This window comes from Osmerus mordax, chromosome 6, assembly GCF_038355195.1.
Source record: "Osmerus mordax isolate fOsmMor3 chromosome 6, fOsmMor3.pri, whole genome shotgun sequence".
Classification (NCBI taxonomy): domain Eukaryota; kingdom Metazoa; phylum Chordata; class Actinopteri; order Osmeriformes; family Osmeridae; genus Osmerus; species Osmerus mordax.
This window is the reverse complement of record NC_090055.1, coordinates 14,498,550-14,524,641: the sequence shown is the minus strand read 5'-3', so window position 1 is coordinate 14,524,641 and position 26,092 is coordinate 14,498,550. Positions and strand designations below refer to the sequence as shown.

At 40.5% G+C, this 26,092-nt stretch overlaps 1 protein-coding gene across 1 annotated transcript in view; it reads right to left on the bottom strand.

Annotated features, from left to right (window-relative positions):
• LOC136943733 (CUB and sushi domain-containing protein 3-like) overlaps window positions 1-26,092 on the bottom strand; it is a 384,366-nt gene that overhangs the window by 66,194 nt on the left and 292,080 nt on the right. Inside the window, exons 55-56 of the mRNA XM_067237158.1 lie at window positions 24,514-24,699; window positions 22,937-23,110 (exon numbers count right to left, since the gene is read on the bottom strand). Of these exons, the coding sequence (XP_067093259.1) occupies window positions 22,937-23,110; window positions 24,514-24,699 (360 nt within the window). The remainder of the gene's footprint in view (window positions 1-22,936; window positions 23,111-24,513; window positions 24,700-26,092) is intronic.

Here is a 26,092-nt window from a genome sequence, read left to right as displayed (position 1 = left end):
AGAGAGGTGCAGACATTAAGTTAAACATGCCTTAAGAGTAGAGTAACAAATAGAGACTAAATGTGTAAATGGCTGTTGAAACTCAGTTCTCTGAGTTGGTGCATGTCAGTTTAGGCAAAGGTAGCCTTTTAAACCTCTAGGTTTAAAACAAATTCAGATTTGATTGGAACTCTCTCTTTTATACATTTATAGTTGGATTTGACATTTAACAGACATTTAATTCATTTAGCGAGTTGTTTAACTCAAACAACCATAACACGGTACATATGGTATACAAAGCTGCAGTCAGATTTGGCGAAATTGTTAGCTTGGATGTTATCTTTACATATAGACAAGTTTATGAGCCGTTTCCGCTCTACTTCCTAAACTCCTCCCTTCGATGCAATTCACTTCTGTTCTGGCGAGCTGGGTTTGTTTTGCTAGCTAGCTCCGTTGTGCCGACAAAGCACTGATATCGCAGTGACAAAGAGGATATACAATTTACAACATGAAGAAAAGTGGTTCGGGAACGACGTGTGCGGTAGTTGGTTGCAAACACTCGAGAAAGCACCTGAACGAGTGGTTAGATAGAGTGCTACGACCACCAGTTTTAAAACCTAGAATCGCCTCTAGCCTGTTACAGTTATACTACAGTAGTATGGTTATTGTTTGTAGGCTAATCACATTTTGTTGGTGTTCCTTTGTAGTGGATTTAATAATTATACATTGATATGTGGATATAATAATTCAAACCTTTCAAAGTGCCAATACACACATCTGTAAAAGCCCGGCATGAGGTGTGTAGCCAACCGGTGCTTGTTTAAAGCAGTCATAACCGGGTTCATAGGAAGAATAGATAGATAAGTAGGCACTTCAGGCAGTGACAAGCCACTTAAATAAGGATAACAGTGTACTGCCTGTCTTGTCCTTCTGAAGTTGTTAATAGGCTGAACATCAACATGTAACATCAATAGCCTAGAAATTCCAAACAAATTAGCTTTCAATGTTATGTATACCTAGGCTACTTGGACCGTGTCCTGGCAATAAATAAAGAAACATTATGCTACATGTTTTGCCAGGATAACTGGCAAGACCATTGAATGTTCATGATGTTCCTGTGTGTTTATTCCTTTGACTGGGTACAACAACGCGATCAGTCAACCGACTATAAATGTTTTTAATGCCGGGCTACGAATTTATAGAACAACTTCTGTCTGATACGTGTGGCATCCTTTAGCCAAATAATTAGCCTACATTTTGCTGAGAGATTGAAGAGCTACACAACAAATGTTCTAATGAATCACCGACTAAAGTCATCTTCTGACATTGCCTTTTCTCCACGTTAAAAGCTACAAAATGATGGACTGGCAAAAGCTTTATAACTATAAATCTACTCTAAAATGTACTTAAAAGTATGGCGACGACGTTGGCAACTTATCCCGTAGTAAATGTCAAACGACAAGTATGTCAAAGTAGTAGAACCGTGATCCCAAGCTAGCATCAACATCGCTGTGTTTACACCGGCAGACACTTTGCAAACCACTTCCGGCGGAAATGAAATGCATTTGTGTAGAGTTATGGCGGCCCCCTGGGGTAAACTTGTCTATAGATGGGGTCTTGTTGATGCGCACGCAGCTTCAAGGCAGAAAGACGCGTTCCATTTCACTTTTACTGTACCTACACCTTTAATGTTCCCGCCATCCCCCCATTTCTGAATAAAGTTCGACTAATCTGATTTGTTGATTTCTGTTGCTATGAAAACCAGTTTAGCCAAGCTATCTAACATTGTTTTTAGCTAGCTTGCATTACCATTCAATTGCTAACAAAACATTAGTAAAAATAGCTTGCTAATCGGGCAGAACTTGAACTCGGGCAGGAGACTCTGAGACCTCAGCGCGCCACTAGCATCTCGTCATATCACGCAGTTGGAGCACAGCTAGATAATCAGCGTCAGCGCTCTTGGGTACCCAGCATGCAGTGCGGCATTTAAAAAAACAACAGCTACGCAAGGGATTTCAGTTGTTGTGTTCGTTCAGTTAGATGTTTGTAATGTTATTGTTTGTTAGTTAATATAATCTTGTTGGTCACCTTGAGTGTGCATGCTGTGTAGTTTAATGGGAACAGAGAGTCGGCCATTTTACTATCACAGGCTATACTTGCAAGGAGCTGAACGTGGGCTGTGCCCTAGACCAGACCAATTGCCTATGAGGCTAATCTTGATTCTGGATTGACTGAGATTCTGGAAAGAGATCTACTCAAGAAGAGAGTCAATATCTGTGGTTTTCAAGCCATCTTTGAGAAAATTTGAAAACAATGTTGCGGTTAATATGTTTTGATTGTGGGAGGCAACTTTTGGACTACACCTAAACCTCATGCGGCCACCGCACCACATGCACTGGGAAAGAGGGAAACGGCATGGATGGGGAAAGTGTGTGGGCAGAGCAAGCAGTAGTAGTACATAAACTACACACATCCTTTACTAAAGTGTATTCTGACTTTCATAAAGTTATTGTTGTAATCAAAGCTTTTAAAGAATGGATCTCTGCATGATGGGCCTGACCAGAGCACAGGTGGCCTGACAGAACACGCTTCAAAGTTGTCACTTTCAAAAGGGTGGCATTTTAACCCTGTCAGTCCAAAATGTCTAAAAGTTGGTACGCATGCCATATTTACATTTACATTTAGTCATTTAGCAGATGCTCTTATCCAGAGCGACTTACAGTAAGTACAGGGACATTCTCCCCGAGGCAAGTAGGGTGAAGTGCCTTGCCCAAGGACACAACGTCATCTGGCACGGCCAGGAATCGAACTGGCAACCTTCTGATTACAAGCCCGCTTCCCTAACCGCTCAGCCACCTGACTCCCATATTGCCAATGGGGAACAAAGAAGTCTCAAGAAACCATAATGTCGGCAGCATGGATATTTCTCTACAGTGACAATTTGTGAAGAATTTCAAAAATTGACTTCAAATCAGCCATTGATCCAATTGTCTTGAAATGTTGTGTACATGTATGAAATACATGTCTGTGTCATGTCAATTTTGTAATGGTTTGCAATGCTGAGGAGGAACCCGCCATTGCTGCCTGCAGCTATATTTAGGATTCCTCCGTAAGGAGGAAACTTATTGTTATTGTTAGTTTTATTATTAGGGGCCAAGCAGCGAAGCACACCAATGCACACCATGGCGTCAATTTCCGGTTTATAGATTTTCCGCTATTTCCGGTTTTATCAAAAACCTTTGAAAGCCTACTCCTCCTAGAAACTTTGTCAAATCTTCTTCAAAATTACCAGATATGATCTTCAGACCAAGCTTCACAAAAGTTATCGAAAAGAATTTTGATCCTCACAACCGTTTTTCCGGTACAGCCAATCAAATTCTGCAGAAAAGCCGCCAAACAGGAAGTGAAACCATATCTCAGCAGTTCTTTGAGGCAGTGACACCAAAGTTGGTACGCCTACTCGGAACTTTATTCTAAGGATGTCCTCCAAGAATTGTGTCATGTGACTAAAAGGGGGCGTGGCCGGAAGCATAAACGTGTTTTGGCTAATAACTGTTGAAGTTTTTACCTTAATAAAGTAATTTATTTGTCTCTTGATGTCTTGTGAGATATCAAGCCTGACCATTGATAACTTTTCATAATAACCGAATTGACGCGGCCGCCATTTTGAATTTCATGGAAAAGTGTAAAAACCTTTTGCACGCCCCAATTTTTGTCCAATGTTTACCAAATTTGGCAAAGATGATCTTTAGACCCAGTTTCACAAAAACAATCAGATGAATTTTCAATTTAAAAAAACGTTTGTTCGGTAGAGACGATCAAAAGCGGTGGCAAAGCCGCCAAACGAGGCGCAAGAGCATATCTCAGCAACCATTTGCACGATTGTCACCAGACTTGGGTTCCATCGTTCCCATGAGGAGCAGAGGAGGCCTGCAGTGTTATACCAGAAAAATAACTTTGAACTCTCAGTACTCTTGAACGCAAACATATATTTCAACCAAACTTGGTGTGTTGCATGAGTGCAACAGGTTGTTGTGACTTAATTGTTGCACAAGTGCTATGGAGGCCATGTCCTGCTCTGGACTGCTTGGCCCCTCCATTGCTGCTTGCAGCTATATTTATTATTATTATACTTCTGCCATGGGATTCTATGGCAGCCCCTAGAACCACATGCTCAGAAGTTGTGAAATTTGGCACATTCTTTGGGACCTGTCCCCTCATCACTTTCACCAAGTTTCATGTCTCCCATTTCAACCCTCTAGCGCCACCAATGGGTCATAGTTGAAGGTGTGTTTACACACGTTACCTTTGAACCATATGCCGCATTTTAATTAACAATTAACAAAATTAGGTATCATTGGATTCCCTGGATCAAGACAAGTTCAACGCACTCTATGACGTCATACCCAGTCATATAGATTCTCCGCCATTTTGAATGTTAACGAAAAGCGTTTTTTCGCTACTCCTCCTACAATTCTTGACGAATCTTCTTCAAAATTGCCACAGATGATCTTCAGACCAAGCCTCACAAAAGTTATCCCCTGGAGCTTTGATTTTCGCAACCGTTTGTTAGTTACATCAAATTGATGTGGCTGAATTGATGTGGCCGCCATTTTGAATATTTTTCGCTACCTCTCCTATAAAGTTTGTCCAATCTTCACCAAATTTGGCACAGATCATCTTCAGACCAAGCCTCACAAAAGACATCACATGTTTTTTGATTATCTAAACCTTTTGACTGGAACAGCCAATCAAAGTCGTCAACCAAGCCACCATAAAAGAAGTGAGGTCATATCTCAGCACCTCTTTACTGCATTGACACCAAATTTGGTATAAGGACTAGGGACCCTGTTCTAAAGAGGTCCAAAATAGGTCATGCCATTTAACCTCTAGGTGGCACTGCAATAATCAAAAATTTGGCACCATATATCTTCAGATCAAGCCTCACAAACCTTTTCACATTCCGGTAAAGCTGATCAAAGTCAGCGATGAAGATCATATATCAGGAAATATTCACTGAATTGACATCAAACTTGGTACAGGTGCTCGAGACCCTGTTTCAAAGAGGTCCACCAAAGGTTGTGTCATCTAACCTCTAGGGGGCGATCCCGTGTCTGACGCATGTTAAATTGTAATACCAGCTGAATTGATGTGGCCGCCATTTTGAATGAATAAAACGTTTTTGGTGAATACCAAATATTCACCTAATTTGGCACATATTATCTTCAGACCACAGTCAATTTGACATGTCAAAATAGAACTGAATTACAGCTGTTTAAACTTGGGACAAATCTGACAACCGCTTGCCACAGGAAAAATTCCTTATATTTTTACGCAATCACTGAAATCTGATTTCCAGCACTGAGAATAGCTCACTAGGATAAATTGGTGTCCTGGCTACGTCAACGTCAGAGGTTCAAATCCAGCCAAAGCTGACAAGCTTGTCATTTATCTGTTTAGCGAGACTATAAGCCACTGCAAAGGAAGCCAGTTACACCGCAGTCACTAGATGTCGAAAGTTTCTTCTGGTTTATCTGACCTGCTTGGCCACCACATTGCTGCTTGCAGCTCTATTTACAACTGATATGTAAAAATTGACCTAATCTCTATGACTTAAACGTCCTTTTAAGTTTTCCCTTCTCGTGATATTTTCAGGCATTTAGCCTACTGCATTCATTCATTAATAAAGAACCCCATTTGAAGATTATTGTACGACGTTACCGGCAGTAGAAGATGGAATCGCGATTCAAACAGTAGCCTACCATCTGCTAACTGAAAATATGCCCCCAAAAACGTAAATAAGCTTGACATTGGAAAATTCCGGGCTAAATGACCTGGCATAATACTCGTAGCAATGATACTACCATGCTAGTGTTAGCCTTCTCAGTAGTACATTTTGATAATCATACTAAAGCGTTTGTCGCATAGTTTGTCTATCGGAAAATATTCAATTGGAATGTTCGAAATCGCATATATGCGATGTTATGCTGTGAGACCCGCATTCGAACAATCACATAAGTGCAACGCTACTCCTTAATGGAAGGAAAACTGAGATTGAAGAATTTTTGTTTGCTTTAAAGACCATGTTGCAGGTTAACCACTAAACATCTCCAAATGGTGTCTCCAAATGGTGTTAAAGACCAGTTTTTTGTCGTTCTTGGTATTAGCGTTAGCTAATCGGCGCATTTCGGTGATGACGTCACATTGGGGAGACGTGGAAGAGACTAGCCTCAGCCTATTACTAGAACTATGGCGACTGACAGGGATGAGGAAAAGGTGGCAAGACCCACAATATGTATGAAAATGTATGTATATAATTTCGAACCTGTTAGACGTGAGAGGGTGAATGAGGAATTGACGAGACCTAATGGTCGTCAAAGCCAATTAAATGCATGGTCCAAGGAGAATGAGTGGAGAGTTGGCGAAGTGTCCTGGTAGGCAAATGGCTAGTAAAACATAACATTTTAACAGCTGCAAGACCCAGTGAAATCTTATATGCAGCTAGCAAAATAATGTTAGCTAGCATCGCTAACGACATTGGCTAACTCGACTTTGGTAGGCTATCCTCAGTATTTGCAAACTGGCCAGTGCAAGTAACATGGCATTTTATTGGTGGCCAAGCCGCGAATCGGCGAAGCCACCTACAGTGTTTCTACCTATTATTAGGGTTCCTCCGGTAGGAGGGAACCTATTGTTATTGTTGGTATTCTTATTCTTATTATTTTTCTTCTCCTTGCGCCTCAATATCTCAAAAAGTCCCTTGTCATAAATTTTCTAATTTGGCACAATTAGTTGCGCAATTTCACCTTGATATGTCAAAAGATCATTGAATTACAGATGTTTAAACTTTGGCCGAATCGAACAATCCATGCTACAGGAGAAACGGCTTCCTTTTTTTGTACAGTAACTGACCATGTATTGTCATCCTTGAGTGTAGATCAATGGGTTGAAACGGTGTCCGACAAAGTGCAAGGTCACAGATTCGAATCCAGGCACAGTCTATTGGCCTGTCATAATTTTGATTACTTGTTTAGTTAATCAGGCAGACATCATTCTGAAATACCCTGCACAATTTCATGCAATTTCACCTTGAAATGACAACTGTTTCATAACCTTTGTCCCAAAGCTGACCAAAAACTAATACTCATATCACGCAGTCGGAGCACAGCTAGATAAACAGCGTCAGCACCCTTGGGTACCCAGCATGCAGTGCGGCATGTCAAAAAACGCAAAGACTTGTGGAAAATAGTTTGGTTACAACAGCCGGGCGAGGGATTTCAGTTGTTGTGTTCCTTCAGTTAGATGTTTGTAATGTTATTGTTGGTTAGTTAATATAATGTTGTTGGTCACCCTGATTGTGCATGTTGTGTAGTTTAATGGGACCAGAGAGTCGGCTGCTGTACTGTCACAGGCTATTCTTGCAAGGAGCTGAATATGAGCTCTGCCCTAGCCCAGTTGCCCACATGACTATTGTTAGTTGTGCATTGACTGAGAGTCTGGAAATAGATCAACTCAAGAACAGTTTCAATATCCTATACAAAGTTAATACTCAGCCCTTACTAATCATAAAATCTCAGCAGTTGGTGTGTAGCAGAGAGGCTAGAGAGACTGACTTGTAATCTTATGCTCATGAGTTCAAATCCCCGTTCAACCTATTGTTGTTGGCCAAACATGAAGTAGTTTTGATCTCTTGTTGTCCAAGTCTTGATCTTCTACAGTGTATATGTTTATAATATTTTGCGGAGAAACCCGCATCGCTGCTTGCAGCTATATTTAGGTTCCTCCGGTAGGAGGGAACCTATTGTTATTGTTGGTATTCTTATTAGGTTCCTCCGGTAGGAGGGAACCTATTGTTATTGTTGGTATTATTATTATTATTATTTTTCTTCTCCTTGCGCCCCAATATCTCAAAAAGTCCCTGGTCATACATTTTCTAATTTGGCACATTGATACTACATCCAAGTGGGTACCCCCACACCAAATATGGGCCACATCGGACCATAGGGGGCGCCACAGGCCACGCCCAAAAGTACGATTTTCAAAGTGATGGCATTTCCACCCCATTGCTCCAATTCTTCTGAAACTTGGTGTGCATGCCTCATTTTTCATGAGGAACAAAAAAGCCTCAAGGACCCATAAGGTCCGCCATGATGGATTTTCCTGTACTGTGATAATTTGGGAAAACCTTCAAAATTCCTCTTCTCTTGAACCAAAGGTGAAATTGACTTAAAATTTGGTACAGATATGTATCATTGACGTATTTAACAACGTTACTTAAGGCAATTGAATCAAGTACAAAATGGCTGAAATGGGTGAAATGGGTGTATTTATGTAAATGTCGTGCTGATGTTGTGCTGGTAATCAAGGTTCAATACCAGTCAGAGGCATAGTTTTTAATGTTTTATTCTGACCAAACGGTTTCTAGTCTCCCGATTAATCCTCCGGTTGTAAAACATAGCAATGCGTGTTTATTTGAGCCCATCACAACACTCTGATCATCTGTTTAGCGAGACTGTGTAAACCACTGCAAAACAAGCCAGGTTCACCACAGTAGCCAGATACTTGTAGTCTATGCATGGTAGAGATAACTCTAATGGTTATCTCTAATGAAGTAAATTGATTGTTCAGATGGATCCCTTGCCTGTTGCACAAATTCATTTCAGTAACCCGGAAGTCAGGTGGCTGAGCGGTTAGGGAGTTGGGCTAGTAATCTGAAGGTTACTGGTTCGATTCCTGGCTCTGCCGAATGACGGTGTGTCCTTGGGCAAGGCACTTCACCCTACATGTCTCAGGGGGAATGTCCCTGTACTTACCTTAAGTCGCTCTGGATAAGAGCGTCTGCTAAATGTAAATGTAAAATGTAACCTAAGCCAGGACACATTCCCACTGATGCTAGGCATGATTTAAAATTCCCTTCCATGACAAGTTATGGCACTCCAAACAACCTGTTTAAAAAACCATGAGAAAGTTATTCTTTACAGCAGCAACACAGTGATCGCCGTTGTCCCGTTTTTATAGGAAATGTACAAGCAGTTTCAACTTAGGCTGAATCTAACAACGCTTACCACAGGAGAAACAGCTTACTTTTTTATACAGTAGCTGAACATGACAATATTCAACACTGAGAATAGCTCAATGGGCTGGGGTGGTGACCTGTAAAGTATCAGGTTGTAGGTTGGAATCCAGCCATAGTCTTTTGGCCTGTCATAATTTTGATTATCTGTTTAGTTCAACAGGATGACATCTTTCTGAAGTACCACAAACAATTTCACCTTGGTATGTCAAAATATGATTGAATTAAAGCAGTTTCAACTTAGGCTGAATCTAACAACGCTTACCACAGGAGAAACAGCTTACTTTTTTATACAGTAACTGAACATGACAATATTCAACACTGAGAATAGCTCAATGGGCTGGCATGGTGACCTGTAAAGTATAAGGTAGTTGGTTGGAATACAGCCATTATCTTTTGGCCTGTCATAATTTTGATCTGTTTAGTTAAACAGGATGACATCATTCTGAAATAACATGCACAATTTCATGCAATTTCACCTTGAAATGTCAACCGTTTCTTAACCTTTGTCCCAAAGCTGACCAAAGCTAATACTCTGCCCTTTCTATTCATACAATCTCAACAGTTGGTGTGTAGCAGAAAGGATAGAGGGACTGACTTTTGTAACCTTATGCTCATGAGTTCAAATACCCATTCAGCCTGTTGTCGGCCAAACATTAAGTAGTTTTGCTCCCTTATTGTCCAACTCCCGATCTTCTACAGTGTACATGTTTATAATATTTTGCCATTTTGCGGAGAAACCCGCATCGCTGCTTGCAGCTATATTTAGGTTCCTCCGGTAGGAGGGAACCTATTGTTATTGTTGGTATTCTTATTAGGTTCCTCCGGTAGGAGGGAACCTATTGTTATTATTGGTATTCTTATTATTATTATTTTTCTTCTCCTTGCGCCCCAATATCTCAAAAAGTCCCTGGTCATACATTTTCTAATTTGGCACATTGATACTACATCCAAGTGGGTACCCCCACACCAAATATGGGTCACATCGGACCATAGGGGGCGCCACAGGCCACGCCCAAAAGTACGATTTTCAAAGTGATGGCATTTCCACCCCATTGCTCCAATTCTTCTGAAACTTGGTGTGCATGCCTCATTTTTCATGAGGAACAAAAAAGCCTCAAGGACCCATAAGGTCCGCCATGATGGATTTTCCTGTACTGTGATAATTTGGGAAAACCTTCAAAATTCCTCTTCTCTTGAACCAAAGGTGAAATTGACTTAAAATTTGGTACAGATATGTATCATTGACGTATTTAACAACGTTACTTAAGGCAATTGAATCAAGTACAAAATGGCTGAAATGGGTGTATTTATGTAAATGTCCACATTGCCTCAATATGTTTGTGTCACTAAATCAAATGTATTTTTGAAGGATGGTTCAAACCTAATAGGCTTTAAGGTGACATGCCCCTGAAGTCCCATGCAAAGTTTCACCTTGATATGTCAAAATATGACTGAATTACAGCTGTTTGAACTTGGACCAAATCTGACAATGCTCGCCATTGGAGAAACCGCTTTTTTTAATTATCCAGTTATTGAACTTTGTGTATTCCATGCCTGGGAATGGCTCAATTGGCTGAGATGTTGTGCTGGTAATCAAGGTTCAATACCAGTCAGAGGCATAGTTTTTAATGTTTTATTCTGACCAAACGGTTTCTAGTCTCCCGATAAATCCTCCGGTTGTAAAACATAGCAATGCGTGTTTATTTGAGCCCATCACAACACATCTGTTTAGCGAGACTGTGTAAACCACTGCAACACAAGCCAGGTTCACCACAGTAGCTAGCTACACATGGTAGTGTTCGATTCACAACTGAGTTAGCTCTAATGAAGTATATTGATTATTGAGGTGGACCCCTTGCCTGTTGCGCAAATTATTTCAGTGACCTAAGCTAGGACACACGGCCACTGATGCTAGGCATGATTTGAAAACCTCTTCCATGACTTATGTTGAGTTATGGCACCCCAAACAACCTAATCTAAGCACTATGAGTAATATATTCTTTACAGCAGCAACCAGGTCTAGCCTGACGTTGTCATACTCATAATTCTAGTCAGAATATGAGTCTGAAAACTCTCCGTTGGGCTGTGACTACGGGGCCTGTTTCAACCGAACTCGTAAAACAAATGCCTCTTCGCTCAATTGGATAGACCTACAACCAATCAGAGCAACGTAATATGTTGTTTGTTGAAAACTAATTCAACCCAAGGGCTCTTTCGTGACGTTGTTGATTACGTTACTGTTGATCATCTGTCCATCATCGTATAAAGCCCGCCCTGGCAATTTCATTGGTCCGTCCAGATCCTGGTTTTATGTAGTTGTTCCCAATACGAGACCCTCCAGACCCAACTTCCCGACCAAATTCTTTTGTGGGCGGGGAGAAGTTGGGCTGGCAGCCAGGCTAAACCAGGTCATCCCCATGTCTTGTTTTTATAGGAAATTTACATATCTTGATTGTTCCCCAATCTCAATGAACAGCCAAATACAGCAACAGCATTGACATTGTTTAACAATTACCACAGTCATTTTCTCACTTGTTGTACTTCTAAACTCGCAGAATGAAATCAAAACAACCACTAGCGCGGTGGTTTCATTCCACCTTAGATTTAATGAATGGTCACATTTATAATCTTTGAAATAATTTGATCAGTCTTCAAAATATTATAATTATATGTGCATATGGAAGACGTTTCAACAACAATGATATGGTATGCAATGCCATAGATTAATTATACATTACATGTTTATAATATTTTGCCATTTTGCGGAGGAACCCGCATCGCTGCTTGCAGCTATATTTATTATTATTCTTGTAATATATCTCATGAACACATTGGTAAAAAGTTTTGAAATTTGGCATATTGATACAACATGCCACAAATACCGCCCAAACACAGACTGGCCCACATCAGACCATAGGGGGCGCCACAGGCCATGCCCAAATGTCCACTTTTCAGAGTGATGGCATTTCCACCCCATTGCTCCAATTCTTCTGAAACTTGGTGTGCATGCCTCATTCTTCATGAGGAACAAAAAAGCCTCAAGGACCCATAATGTCCACCATGATGGATTTTCCTGTACAGTGATAATTCTGGAAAACCTTCAAAATTCCTCTTCTCTTGAACCAAAGGTGTAATTGACTTGGAATTTTGGACAGATATGTATCATTGATGTATTTAAAAACGTTACTTAAGACAGTTGGATCAAATACAAAATGGCTGAAAGGGGTGTATTTATGTAAATGTACACACTGCCTCAATATGTTTGTGTCACTAAATCAAATGTCATTTTGAATGATGGTTTTTCAAACCTAATAGGCTTTGAGGTGACACCCCCCTGAAGTACCCTGCAAAGGTTCACCTTGATATATGAAAATATGACTGAATTACAGCTGTTTGAGCTTGGCCCAAATCTGACAATGCTTGCCTTATTTTATTATCCAGTTACAGAACATGGCAAAGTCCCGATCTGGGAATGGCTCAATTGGATGATATGTTGTGCTGGTAAATGTAGGGTTGTAGGTTCAAAACCAGTCAAAGGCAAACATTTTTTTTGGACAGAACGGTTTCTAGTCTTCCGGTCAATCGTCCGGTTGTAAAACATAGCAATGAGTGTTTATTTGCGCCCATAACAACACTCCGATCATCTGTTTAGATGATCGGAGTGTGAGATGATAGATGTTTCAGTGTAAACCACTGCAAAACAAGACAGGTTTACCACAGTAGCTAGCTACTTGGAGTCTATGCATGGTAGTGTCAGATTCACAACCGAGTTAGCTTTAATGAAGTATATTGATTGTTCAGGTGGATCCCTTGCCTGTTGCACACATTCATTTCCGTAACCTAAGCCAGGACAAATCGCCACTGATGCTAGGCATGATTTGAAATTCCCTTCCATGACAAGTTATGGCACCCCAAACAACCTTTTTAAAGCACTACAAGTAAGCTTTCTTTACAGCAGCAACACAGTCATCCCGTTGTCCCATTTGTATGTCCCATATTCAAATAGGACTAAATTACAGCTGTTTGAACTTTAACCAAATCTGACAATGCTTGCCATTGGAGAAATGTCTTATTTCCTAATAGAAAAACTGAACAATCAAATGTCTAAGTCTGGGAATGGCTTAGTAGGATGAGACGCAGTGCTAACGTGCAAAGCGTGGTGGGTTCTAATCCAGGCAAAGGTATAAACTAAAAAAATTAAAATGGCCATTTTACAAAATATTGCCATTTTGAAGGAGGAATCCGCCATTGCTGCTTGCAGCTATATTTATTATTATTATTATTGGGTGTGCTTTGCCTTCGGCAAGGTCACAACCTTTGTTTTCTATCATAAATATGTATTTATTATTGGGTGTGCTCACGCCTTCGGCGAGCACAACTATTGTTCTCTCACATATATATTTTTTATTATTACTCTTTTCCCACCCCTAAGGATCAATCAATATTTGCGCTACATAGACAACGCCAGTGTCAAAAGGTTCGTGTTGTTTGCGATTGCGTTGCTTGTATTTTTTGTCAAGTTCTGTTGCACAGTTTAAGTTGAGATTACGTTTTTGTGGCAAAAAGTGCCTTTTGTCGCCAAAGGGAATCAGTGCAAGCCCAACGTCACAACGTCAGCACACGTTAGCAACGACGCATAACTACGACATGCATAGATGTAGTAAGACTGTTGCGCACAGTAGGCTACTGGCAGCATCATACATTTAAGTAATTCAAGACTTGCATGTACAGTAAGTAATTTCACATTAAATAATGTATTTCAACTCAAGCTTGTGTGGTGTGTCGCTGTCTTCAATGCCACAGCCTAAACTTGATGTCAAAAGAAACGTTTTTTCATTTCCGGCGCATTCAAACAATCTCCTTAAGTTCGGCTAGCAACAGCAGCTGGGCTAGCTTAGCACAATTTACCGAGGTCAGCTTCTCCACCGTGCAGGGCTATAGTCTAAGATCAAATGGTTGTATTGGCATTGTTACTGAAAATGATCGCTTCCAGCAAACCTCTTTTGAATTAGCCATTTCTCCCTAAATAAATGTCAAGCTTATTTACGTTTTTTGGGGGCATATTTTCAGTTAGCAGATGGTACTGTACTGTTTCAATCGCTATTCTATCTAATACTGCCGGTGACAACGTTGTTTTTCGGGGGCATATTTTCAGTTAGCAGATGGTACTGTACTGTTTCAATTGCTATTCTATCTAATACTGCCGGTGCCAGTAACGTTGTTACTTAGAATAGCTTGTTTCAAGGGGGTTCAGCTTGTTTCAAAGGTGGTTCTTAATGAATGAATGCAATATGAGTGGGCTAAATGCTTGAAAATATCCCTACCGTAGAAGGGAAAAACTTGACGTTTAAGTCATATAGGTTTAGTCATTTAGCAGACGCCCGTATCCAGAGCGACTTACAGTAAGTACAGGGACATGCTACACTTCACTTTTTGTATTTTGAATTGTACATGAGTAGCAACAAATGTAGGCTATGCTTTTAAATCTATGCAATCTTCATAAATAATAAGTAGGCATTTTTATATAAAATATACAGAAATATCAGTTGTAAAAATTACAGTTAATAAACGGACCCATCTGCAACCGATGCAAGCAAGCACACCCTTCAATTTCCCCAGAAATTGTACCCTCTCTAGTTATTGTTTATTTTACCACCCCTAAGAATGCCTCAATATTTGGACTACATAGACAACGTGGATGTCAAAAGGTTCGTCTTGGTAGCGATTGAGTTGCTTGTATTTTTATTTACGTTCCGATGCATGGTTTAAGTTGAAATTACGTTTTTGTGGCGAAAGGTGAAGCTAACGGTTGCTAACTTGCTAGCCACAGTCACTGACTGTGTTTATTAACTGTTTATTAGATTAGACGACTCTTCCCCTGCGCTACACATCAGTGCTTGGCCCGGCATCTTCCGCATCAGCTAAGGGATGCTTTACGTTTAGGTGGTATTTGAGACTGGAAGAACTCCTACAGTAAACTAATTCCGCATAGCACAAGGTGCAAACAACCTTAGTCTTGTCGAGGTTTCCATTGGGAAGCTTCTTAAAAATAAATTTTCCCTGAAGCAAACCAGGCGGCTTCATAGCTGCATCCATGTTAGCACGTCACGTTTGATGTGATAATTTCATACACAAGGCATACACACAGGTTCGAAGACTCGTTTTCGGCCCCTACAGTGCAATTCGGCTAGGTATACATCCGCGCAATAATATCAAGGTGAAAGTCATCATAGCTTGCGTAGTATAGACCCAGCTCCCAACCCAACTTTGAGAATAGATTAACGGCAATATTTTTTTTATCGCCCGATAAGTCTCACGTTAACGCCGATAACGGCCCACCACTAATTTTTATATAAAATATACAGAAATATCAGTTGTAAAAATGTCATTAAAAAATGGACGCCTCTGCAACCGACGCAAGCAAGCACACCCTACAATTTCTGGGGAAATTGTACCCTCTCTAGTTATTATTATTGGGTGTGCTTTGCCTTTGGCAAGGGCACAACCTTTGTTCTCTCACATATATATTATCATTACTATTATTGTTTCTCTTCACACCCCTAAATCTTCGTCAATATTTGTCCTACATAGACAACCTAGGTGTCAAAAGTTTTGTCTTGGTAGCGATTGAGTTGCTTGTATTTTTATTTACATTCCATGCATGGTTTAGGCTCAAGTTAAGTTTTTGTGGCGAAAAGTGAAGCCACAAAAACAGTCACTGATGTTACTAAAGTCACTACGTCACTAACGTCACGAAAACACGCGTGACTACCTGTAGCAGAACATTCGTTTCGCATCTGTTAACTTGGGGGATAGCTAGGCTAACTATAGCTTTACTGCAAGACAGCTGCAGAAACGCCACAAGCAAAGAGGCCAGGGTGATAACTATTTACTCATTTTACATTGTGATGTGAAAAACAATTGTGAAATGTAATGTACAATATTAGATGATATTATTAAGGAAGTAGGCCCACATCTACTTTCGGAAACGGTAGTCTACTATTTCACTGAAGCATTAGCATGACATTAGCCTCTGTTGCCCGGGCAACACATACTACAGTGGTCTATGATGTATCTGTTTTCAATCGTTAAAATAAACATTCCTCACAAATACATTTTCATTGTAGGATTTATTATGACATTAGATTACAAGTAAACGATTTGTTGGTGAAATTATCATTGGCCGGGTTTCCCAGATTCGATCGTTCTTAAGGACTTAAGAACACTCTTAAGAAGGGTTCGGCTAAGAAGGAGCGAAAAGATAGGGGTGTTTCCCAGACGCGTTCTTAACTGCCTTCTTAAGATCCCGCCAAAGAAGCTTCTTAAGAAGCTCTTAGAGGGAGCTGCCCACCGCCGTGGTGCTGAAACTAAGTCAATCGATGCCAGGCAAATCGATCACCCACCACTTTATCAGCGCATAAATCACACACAACACCCTGTTTCTCTTCTTTTTTTTTTATAAACTTCTTTTCCTTTTCAACCATGTGTTCTGTGGATCATTTTGCGTCATTTCCTAGCTTTCAAGCCCTATAGCCTACATGATAGTTGGTATGGGTTGTGTGATGGTAGTGGGTTTAATGTTGGGAGTAGGGGGGTGGCACCCTATGTTGAAGGCAGCGTAATGTTTCCTCCCAATCCACCACGGATCCACCAGGGAGGGATTGTGGATTGGGATCAGTGTGCCATCCACGACACCAATCACCCGGGGGATCCCAGCCATGGCATGAAATCCACGGTGGACCTGGTGGACCTCGTCCCATATGGTGGGCATTCTGATGTGTGTCCGGGCATGGCGCAGGAGGATCGGTGTCACGGCTGCCACACTCCGTGAAACCGATGCCTTGCTGAGGCCGGTGCCGTGCCGTCCCCAACCACCTTCAGGAAGCTCCCCACAAAAACGCAGCGCGGCCAGGAGCTGCACCTCCGGGCTGAGGGCAAAATTGCATCGGTTGCCCTCTGACGAGGCGTTGGATCTCCACACGGGGAAGCCGGTACTTGGACTGGACAGCCCGGTCCGACAGCACATTCAGTGGGGAGAAGTGCTGACGCACATAGGCATTTATATAAACTGTCTGTCACGCATGGTTTTAGTATTCCTTTGAGTGTCAGATATAACTTTCCCTGATGCAGCTGCAGTGAGCGTTTGGTCGCTAAGAAGGCTGTTAAGAGTGGGTCAGGCTGATCTTACATTTCCTTCTTAGTGAAAGATCTTCTTAAGCTAAGAACGACTCTGGGAAACACGTCCTTCTTTCACAACGCTCTTAGAACGCTCCTAAGAAGCTCTTAGCGCTTAAGAGCTTCTTAACGAATCTGGGAAACCCGGCCATTACCTGTGGTTTCAAACCAGTGTTGCTCACTGCAACGCTGTAGCCTACGCGAGACACACTACAAAAACATCTACACAGCTGTTTAGGAAGTCAAACGGCGACCGAACATGTTTGGCACTCCCCTTACTTAAATCAAAAGTCTTTCAATAGGTGAAACTATCTGACTACTAACCTGAACTTCATTGCCACAGCCTAAACTTTGTCAATCTGTTCATGAAAATAATTAATTTCAGCCTAAACCGTACAACGGAACGTTAAATCGAATTCAACCAACGCAATCGCTACGAAGACGAACACAGCCGTAGTCTAGTACTGTACTGTCTGTAGTAGTAGAATTTACCGGGGCAGCTTCTCCACACAGGGCTATATCGCATTTTGCGTTGTTACTGACAATGATCGCTACACCAGTGAGCTTTTTATGAATGAGCGATTTTCCTCTAAATAAATGTCAAGCTTATTTACGTTTTTGGGGACATATTTTCAGTTAGCAGATGGTACTGTTTGAATCGCGATTCCATCTTCTACTGCCGGTAACGTCGTAGAATAATCTTTAAAGGGGGTTCTTTATTAAAGAATGAATGCAATATGAGTAGGCTAAATGCCTGAAAATATCACAAGGGAACACTTGAAAGGACGTTTAAGTCATAGAGATTAGGTCAATTTTTACACCGGTCTGCCAAATTTATTTGTTTTGATTCAGCTATGAGGCTGCCTCTTGCAGGGGAAATGAGAAGACATCATATTTCATTCTACACTTCACTTGTATTTTGAGTTGTAAATGAGCAGCAAAAAAAAGATGCTTTTATAAATCCCATTCTAAATCCCATTCTGATTAAATCGATGTAATATTTATAAATAATAAGTAGTCCCTATGCATTTTATATAAAATATACAGGAATATCAGTTGTAAAAATGTCATTAAAACCCCTGTACAAGCAAGCACACCCTACAATTTCGATAGCGATTGAGTTGCTTGTATTTTTTTTTGCATTCCGTTGCACGGTTTAAGTAGAAATTGGGTTTTTGTGCCAAAAAGTGCCTTCTGTCACCGAAGGGTACTCAGTGCTAGCCTACGTCACTACGTCAGCACACGTTAGCAACGACACATGGATACAACGTGATAGAGACGTTCTAGCACTCAAATTGGAGCTTGGATTATGAGTGAAAAATGCCAACCCCCAAAATTACCAACCATTGGGCTTTGTTGAGAAAGCAATTTCGAGTGGAACTACCATCTCGGATTTTTGATTTAGGTCGTGAAAGTCTTTGTAATTTGAGCGAGTGCGGGTCGCCCGTGAGACTGCCTAGACGGCAGCCATGCAAGCATCATAGTAGTCTAGTATTTTCGTAATTTTATAGTTTGGTCAATTCTACACCAAAAAACAGAAGGAGGGCAATGTTATGACGATATGACTATTGTGAAGACAGCCAGATGGTGATATTTTAATGTAGGTTGCTGTAAAAACTTTGATTGGCTTGCTACGTGAGAGCCCCATCAGCCTCCGTTGACGATTGCGTCAGCTGTCGATCTCTGATGAATATTTTCTTAATTTCGTACCAGGGTCAATTCAACATCAAAAATCAGAAGGAGGGCAGTGTTTTAAAGATATGGCGATTGCGAAGACAGCCAGCATATTTTTGTGATTTGTGTAAAACTTGGAATTTGAGTGACACCGCGGCTTGTTTTGACGTTAGCCTCAGTCAGACTCGGCTCGCCCACTGGCAGTGTGTAGTACTGTCTTCAATGCCACAGCTAAACTTCATGTCAAAAGAAACGTTCACATTTCCGGCGCTTTCAAACAATCAGTGAAATGTGGAGTAACAGCAGCTAGCTTGCCTCTAGCAAACTTATTTTGAAATAGCCATTTCCCCCTACATTGATGTCAAACTTATTATTTACGTTTTGGGGGGCATATTTTCAGTAGCAGACGGTACTGTTTGAATCGCGATTCCATCTGAAATATACTGCCAGTGACAACGTTGTTACAGTAGCTTGTTTCAAAGGGGGTTCGCAGCTGTTTCAAAGGGTGTTCTTAATGAAATATGCAATGGGCTAAATGCTTGAAAATATCACTAGAAGGGAAAAACTTAGAGGACGGACCCACCTGCAACCGACGCAAGCAAGCACATCCTACAATTTCCCCAGAAATTGTACCCTCTCTAGTTACACATCTTCTTCCATGGGAGTCTATGGCAGCCCCTAGAACCGTATGGTCAGAAGTTGTGAAATTTGGCACACTCTTTGGGGCCAGTCCCATTTCACCAAGTTTCATGTCTCCCATTCCAACCATCTAGCGCCACCAATGGGTCAAAATTGAAGGTGTGTTTACACACGTTACTTTTGAACCATTGAACCACAATATCGCATTTTTCAAAATGAGGTATCGTTGGATTCCCTGGATCAAGACGAGTTCAACGCACTCTATGACATCTTACCCAGTTATATAGATTCTCTGCCATTTTGAATGTTAAGGAAAAGCGTTTTTTCGCTACTCCTCCTACAATTCTTGTCGAATCCTCTTCAAAATGGTGGCAGGCCTCTGGAAGTTGTTGGGGGAGTCCCTGTACACCATAAATGGAGCCAGGAACCCCATCACAGCAGCATACTTCCAAGGTTTATGATTTGAAAGGCCTGCTCCACTCCTGCCCAACTCTTTCTCCTTGTTCTTTTCCCTCTTGTAGCTGTCCCTTAAATGTTTCCTTTTTGTTTTTGCAATCCTCAGCTAGAAAAACATTTGAAAACTGTTTAATAGACAAACACGTTGACATGTGTAAACACGTTGTATTATATTACTCGAAGTGTCTGCTAATCTGTCGACACAACTAGGGAGTCCCAGCCGGGCTAACTAGCTAGCTCTAGTTACCACAGAACGAAGTTACGTAATGTGACTAGACTGAATTTGAAAGTACAAAATACCCACCAGGAGCACCGACAATTTCGGCAACCTTGCGCCATGCATCCTTTTTTATATTAACATCTCTGTACGAATACAGAGACGTGTCATACAGTACTGGGTATCCAGCCACACAAACAATCAGTTTCTCCTCCATCTTGAAACCTAGAAATGTTTACCATGGTTGCTACGTTACGAGAAACAAGAATACACTCCAATTGGCCATCGCTAGCGAAAATCGCTCCTCATTTGCATTGACAAAATCTCAACTCTGTTGCGTCGCTACCCACAATGCACCACGCAAGCAATTCGCCTGACTCCATAGAAAATGAATGGAAAACATGTTATTGCTCGCATCGTGTCGCTGCAGTGTGAACGCACTGTAAGGGTAGCAAGCTAGGTAACCATATACAGTAAAGCTACAAAATGATATAGCGTTAGTTAACTTACTTGTCCAAGGTTAGTAGCTGGACGAAGGAGAGTTAGTACTGATCCTGAATTTAATTTCAGCAAGGTCAGTTTTGTATTAGCTCAAGTTGAGGAAACAGTCGTGGCTGAAGTGTTTGGCGCAGACATACTAAACAAATGCGCCTACAATATAAGTTGTGTAGGCGCATTTCCAGAGAAAATAAAATTAAGACACTGGGTCTTCAGAGACTCGGATGAAGGAACTGTAAAAAGATTTTTGTTTTCCTTTGTACATCCAAACTGAGCAAATGTAATGCTTTGTTCGTTTGCAAGCCATGATGTCTCTCGATGATAAAAACACTTGCACGGTCGTAGCTCAGTTTCTTATGGGCGGGCCAGATTCTCTGGGCGAGCAAAGCAGAGAGAGGGGAGGTAACCTTCCACCTTGTGACGTCACAAGGAGGAGATTTTCAAACAGAGCAATTGAGCCTTCATTTTCTCAAAGGCGGAGAAGAACACCCAGGGCTTGGTTTACACCTATTGAAAATTCTAGCCACTGGGGGACCAAAGGCAGGCTAGGGGAACTCATATTAATGTTAAATAACCTCCTAAAGTGAAGTTTTCATGTCAGGTCACCTTTAATATAAAAAGTATACTATTATCATGTTACTTAAAGTATACTAGCAGTGTACCTATTATTAAAGTAACCTGTGTAGTGCACTTTCAGTTCATGAAGTATACTTCCTAAAGAGCCTCAAAGTATACTTTGCAATACTTTCAAGTGCACTTTCAATTAATGTAAGTACTTCAAGAAGTAAACGTAATAAATTTTATTTTACTATTACTTACTAATATATTATAATGTTTAGGAGACCTTTAAACGCCTCAGATTATAAGTCACTTAGCGAGAACGGGGGCCCTTGCAAAGTTACACTGCAGATTATTAGCTGAAAGAAGCTATTCACTAAGCAAGCGTAACAAGAATCCAGCTCTTCTTATGAAACGTAACAGTCATTTAACTCAGGGTTACAATGGTAAACCACCACAACAATGACCACGCAACAAAACACTACATTCTAAGCAGACACATTTAAAAAACTAAATTCATGAAGTTACATTTGTATTTCGAACAAACGGCAAACTTATCAGCACATTTTAACACTATTTACCGCCTTGCATCATGGGAATTGACCAGCCAATGAGCTATTTCGTTCTTCAGTCAGTTTGACAGTATAACCTTCAAATGCATAATGCAATCCTTCTGTCTGCTTCTTTCTCAAGTAGCTTTTTCGTTTTTTCCATTAATACTCCAATTGATAATTATTAGTATAAGATTATAGGGCTTCAGAATGTTTTGTTATTATTTTGTTATTCAATTATTCATAGACATGAATAATTAGAATGAGATGGATGTAAAAAATGTAACCTGTAATGTACTTTAAAATTATTTTGACTGTTTTTGCTGTATAATAATAGAAAACGTACATCCTACTCCAGAAGAAATGTATACCATTTTCTGTTTTCTAAGTACATCAAAAGTGAACTATTTTCAAAACATACTTAAAAGTATATCAAAAGTGAACTATTTTCTAAGTATACTTCTTAAAAGTATATCAAAAGTTAACTAAAAGTGTACTATCCATATTTTGGTATACTTATAGTATACTTTAATATACTTATTTTTTGTAAGGGCGTGTCTTATTGTCCACACTATCATATACAATTATAACTAAAACGAACTTACAAAGATCTTGGTTAGACTAATAAAGTTGTTAGCGATGCTAGCGTTATTTTGCTAGCTAGCCTAGCCTATAACATTTCACTTGGTTTGCAGATGTTTGATTAACTGAAATTATTATGAAATGTTATGTTCTACTAGCCATTTGCCTACTTTAGCAAGTCACTGTATTTCCAAGCCCTGATAGTGTAACTGAGAAAACAGTAAATAATTCCTCTTTCTAGTAATAAGCCCCCGTTCAAGTGTTGAGCATAAAATTAGCTGCACGGTCAGTAGAGATCTTGAGAGAAGCCACTTTTTTGTTCTAAAACTGGACTATATGCCGCTTTGAAATATAAGCCGCACAAGAAAACAACTATAAAATCGGAGTACAAGCCATGGCTTATTTTCCGTAAAATACGGTATATTTATTAACCAAATGTATGTGCACTCATTTAATTTAATCTCACTCTACAATGTTGACTATGTACATTACATACAACCAACATTATGAGGTTAGATATGGGGGTCTTACCTGAGCAGTGAGGCAATGGAGCACTCCAGTGTCTGTTGAGCTGGCAGGTGAGAGAGGCCTCTCCAATGAGCTCTCGATCACCTTCGCAGGTGTACTGCACTGTAGAGCCAAACGTAAACCTGTCCCCGTACAGGACACCATAAGGAGGGCAGCCGGGGTGGCCACAGTCCACCTCTGGAACGCACACATCAATTCAACTGTCAGACATCACATCTGTCAGGTATTACATTTTACATCTAACTGTATGACAGTGTTACTGTAAGTGTAACTGTAAGTCAGATTTCACTTGGTTACACGCAATTGTTACACACTGCAGCATTGAGCTCAGATTAACCAGAATAGTACATATTCAGACATGTGGTTTGTATCTCTGGGCTCTAACCAACGTAGCATTAACCAATGGTAAGATGTAACGAAGTAATACTTTATTTACAGTATTTAATATTTTTTTGTGAGAATCTATACTTGAGTTTACATTTTTTGTGACTTTGTACTTTTACTCCACTACATTTCCTTAATAAAATGTATACTTTTACTCTGATACATTTTCCCTAATCATCTTTGTTACTGTACTACAAAATAAAATCGGAAGAGCACAGACTACCAGTTTTGTCAAATCAGTGGTCAGGCACTAGTTTGCAGATCATTGGTTAATCGCATTAACACATAACGGCAGCGTTAAGCGTTTGTGTTAAGATGACACATTTGGCCGTCTTAAAACAACAGAAATTGCTGTCTTAACCCTCGTGCTGCCTTCGGGTCACATGACCCGAAGGTTCATAACGAACCATCGTTGTGTTTACCCAATTTTACCCAATACAAAAACAAATAAAAATAATTTTCTTTTAACCATTCCAATGTGGGGGGTCTGAGACAGCCCGACAGTTAAAAGAAAATGCTTCACTTTGTTTTTGTATGAGGTAAATTTGTCGCAATACGACGGTGGGTCACAATGACTGATGGGTCAGAATGACCCGAAGATAACACAAGGGTTAAGCTTACGACGTTTTGAACATCTTCAGACATTAGGACCATCTACACTTTTTGCCATTGCCATTGCTTCTATGTCTATGGACCCTGCCCCCCAAAACAATGCGCAAACAATGAGCTCACAAAATGAAAATTACGAGGCTCGAAACGGCCGTTCCAAATGTGTCGTCTTAACGGGAATATTAAATTACAGGTTTTCCATATGGCTTTCCATATTTGGTTAACATTAAGCCATTCAGATGTAACCAGCAATGTTAGCTAAACATTGCAGGTTAAATTCGAATCACAGATCTAATGTCCTGTACTTTCTCTTCAAGTGTAATTGTGCAGTAGACTACATTTTAAGGTGGTGTACATAAAAAAAGCATTACCTTAACTGTCAATGCTTAAGTACCTTTAATATTAGAACATTTCTTTTAATACTTAAGTACAATAATTATCAGAAACTTTAAGACTAGTAATATTCTAATTGCAACTGTACTGTACAAAACTGTAACATTTGCTTTTTATTTTGCAGTGCAGTAAAAAAAGAAAAGAGTACTTTTCAGCCATTCCATATTACCAGAACTACAACACAGGAAACCTACCAAGGCATTCTGGTAGAGGTTTGTCCCAGTGTCCAGCTGGCTGACAAGTGAGCACAGAAGATCCAAACAGGTAGTAGCCTGGGTTGCAATCGTAGAACACCACGCTGCCGAAGGTAAAGTTGCCATGCTCAATCTTACTCTCTCGTATGGAGTTGGTTGGGATCCCGGGATCAGTGCAGTTGACCACTGAGAGGGAATAAAATACAGGAAATCTTATGATTGACAGGAATTAATTTACATTAAAATCACATAAATAGTCAACAAGAAACATTCTCCTCATAACAGCATTGGCTTCAATATCAGTATCTTTAAAGTCAACTGACTTTTTCCGTAATGGTACATACATCAGGCATGATGATAGTCATAATTTAGAAGTAATAATATAGTAGTTAAAGTCCCTGTAAAGTGACATTAAATATGTGTTCTGAGTTTGTCACACCACAGAAAAATGTGCCAAATTTGAATGAAAAATGTTAAGTAACTAAAATAAGTGATCAAAATCTTTAAACAATTAGCAGTTCTCTCAGATCTCAAATGCTGAGGTCACTGAAATCACGCCCACTCGCGGTAAAAGTGCTTCTCTCATCTGTCAAATACCGCTACAACAAAAGGGTTAAATTCCGATTTATACTTCTGCGGAGACAGGGAACGCCCTCTCCAAGCCCCTCGGAGAGCTCTACGTGCACCTCCTGATTTTCCTGACTATCCGTCCGTCCGTCATTTTACGGATACCCCTTGGCTGTGATTGGTCCGTATTAAGAACCGCTTGCGTCAGGGGCGGGGTTGCCGTGACCAACAAGAGAACAAAATCCTTTGACCGTCATTGTTGTAAGTTTTTACAATTCATATTTCAGCTAAACAGTATATGTAAATCAGCATCTGAATTAAAATGTGACGAGAAATGGGCAGTGTAGTTGCTGAAAATGTGCTTATTTTATTGATGAAACGGCTAATTTGTACATTTGCTATAACTTTTCGATAACCAGCATCGCAGTGCAGCGCCAACTGCTCTTCTGGCAGTGAATTGTTTTCAGTCGGAGCAAATGTACAAATTAGCCGTTTCATCAATAAAATACGCACATTTTCACCAACTACACTGCCCATTTCTCGTCACATTTTAATTCAGATGTTGATGTACTGTGTTTAGCTGAAATTTGAATTGTAAAAACTTACAGCAATGGCGATCAAAGGATTCTGTTCGTCCTGTTTATCACGGCAACCCCGCCCCTGACACAAGCGATTCTTAAAACGGACCAATCACAGCCAAGGGGTATCCGTAAAATGACGGACGGATAGTCAGGAAAATCAGGAGGTGCACGTAGAGCTCTCCGAGGGGCTCAGAGAGGGCGTTCCTTGACGGAGAGGGCGTTCCCTGTCTCCGTCTCGGTAAAAACGCAGAAGTATAAATCGACCTTTAGACTCTACAAAAAAATGGATGCTCCTAGCAGGATTGGCTTTACACCGCCGTGTAAGTTCGATCCTCCATAGCCAGAATCAAATTCAGATGACATTGACCGGCTACCCGGGATTCAATCTCGTCCTTCTTGGTCTGCAACCGATTGGTAATTGGTAATCTCCC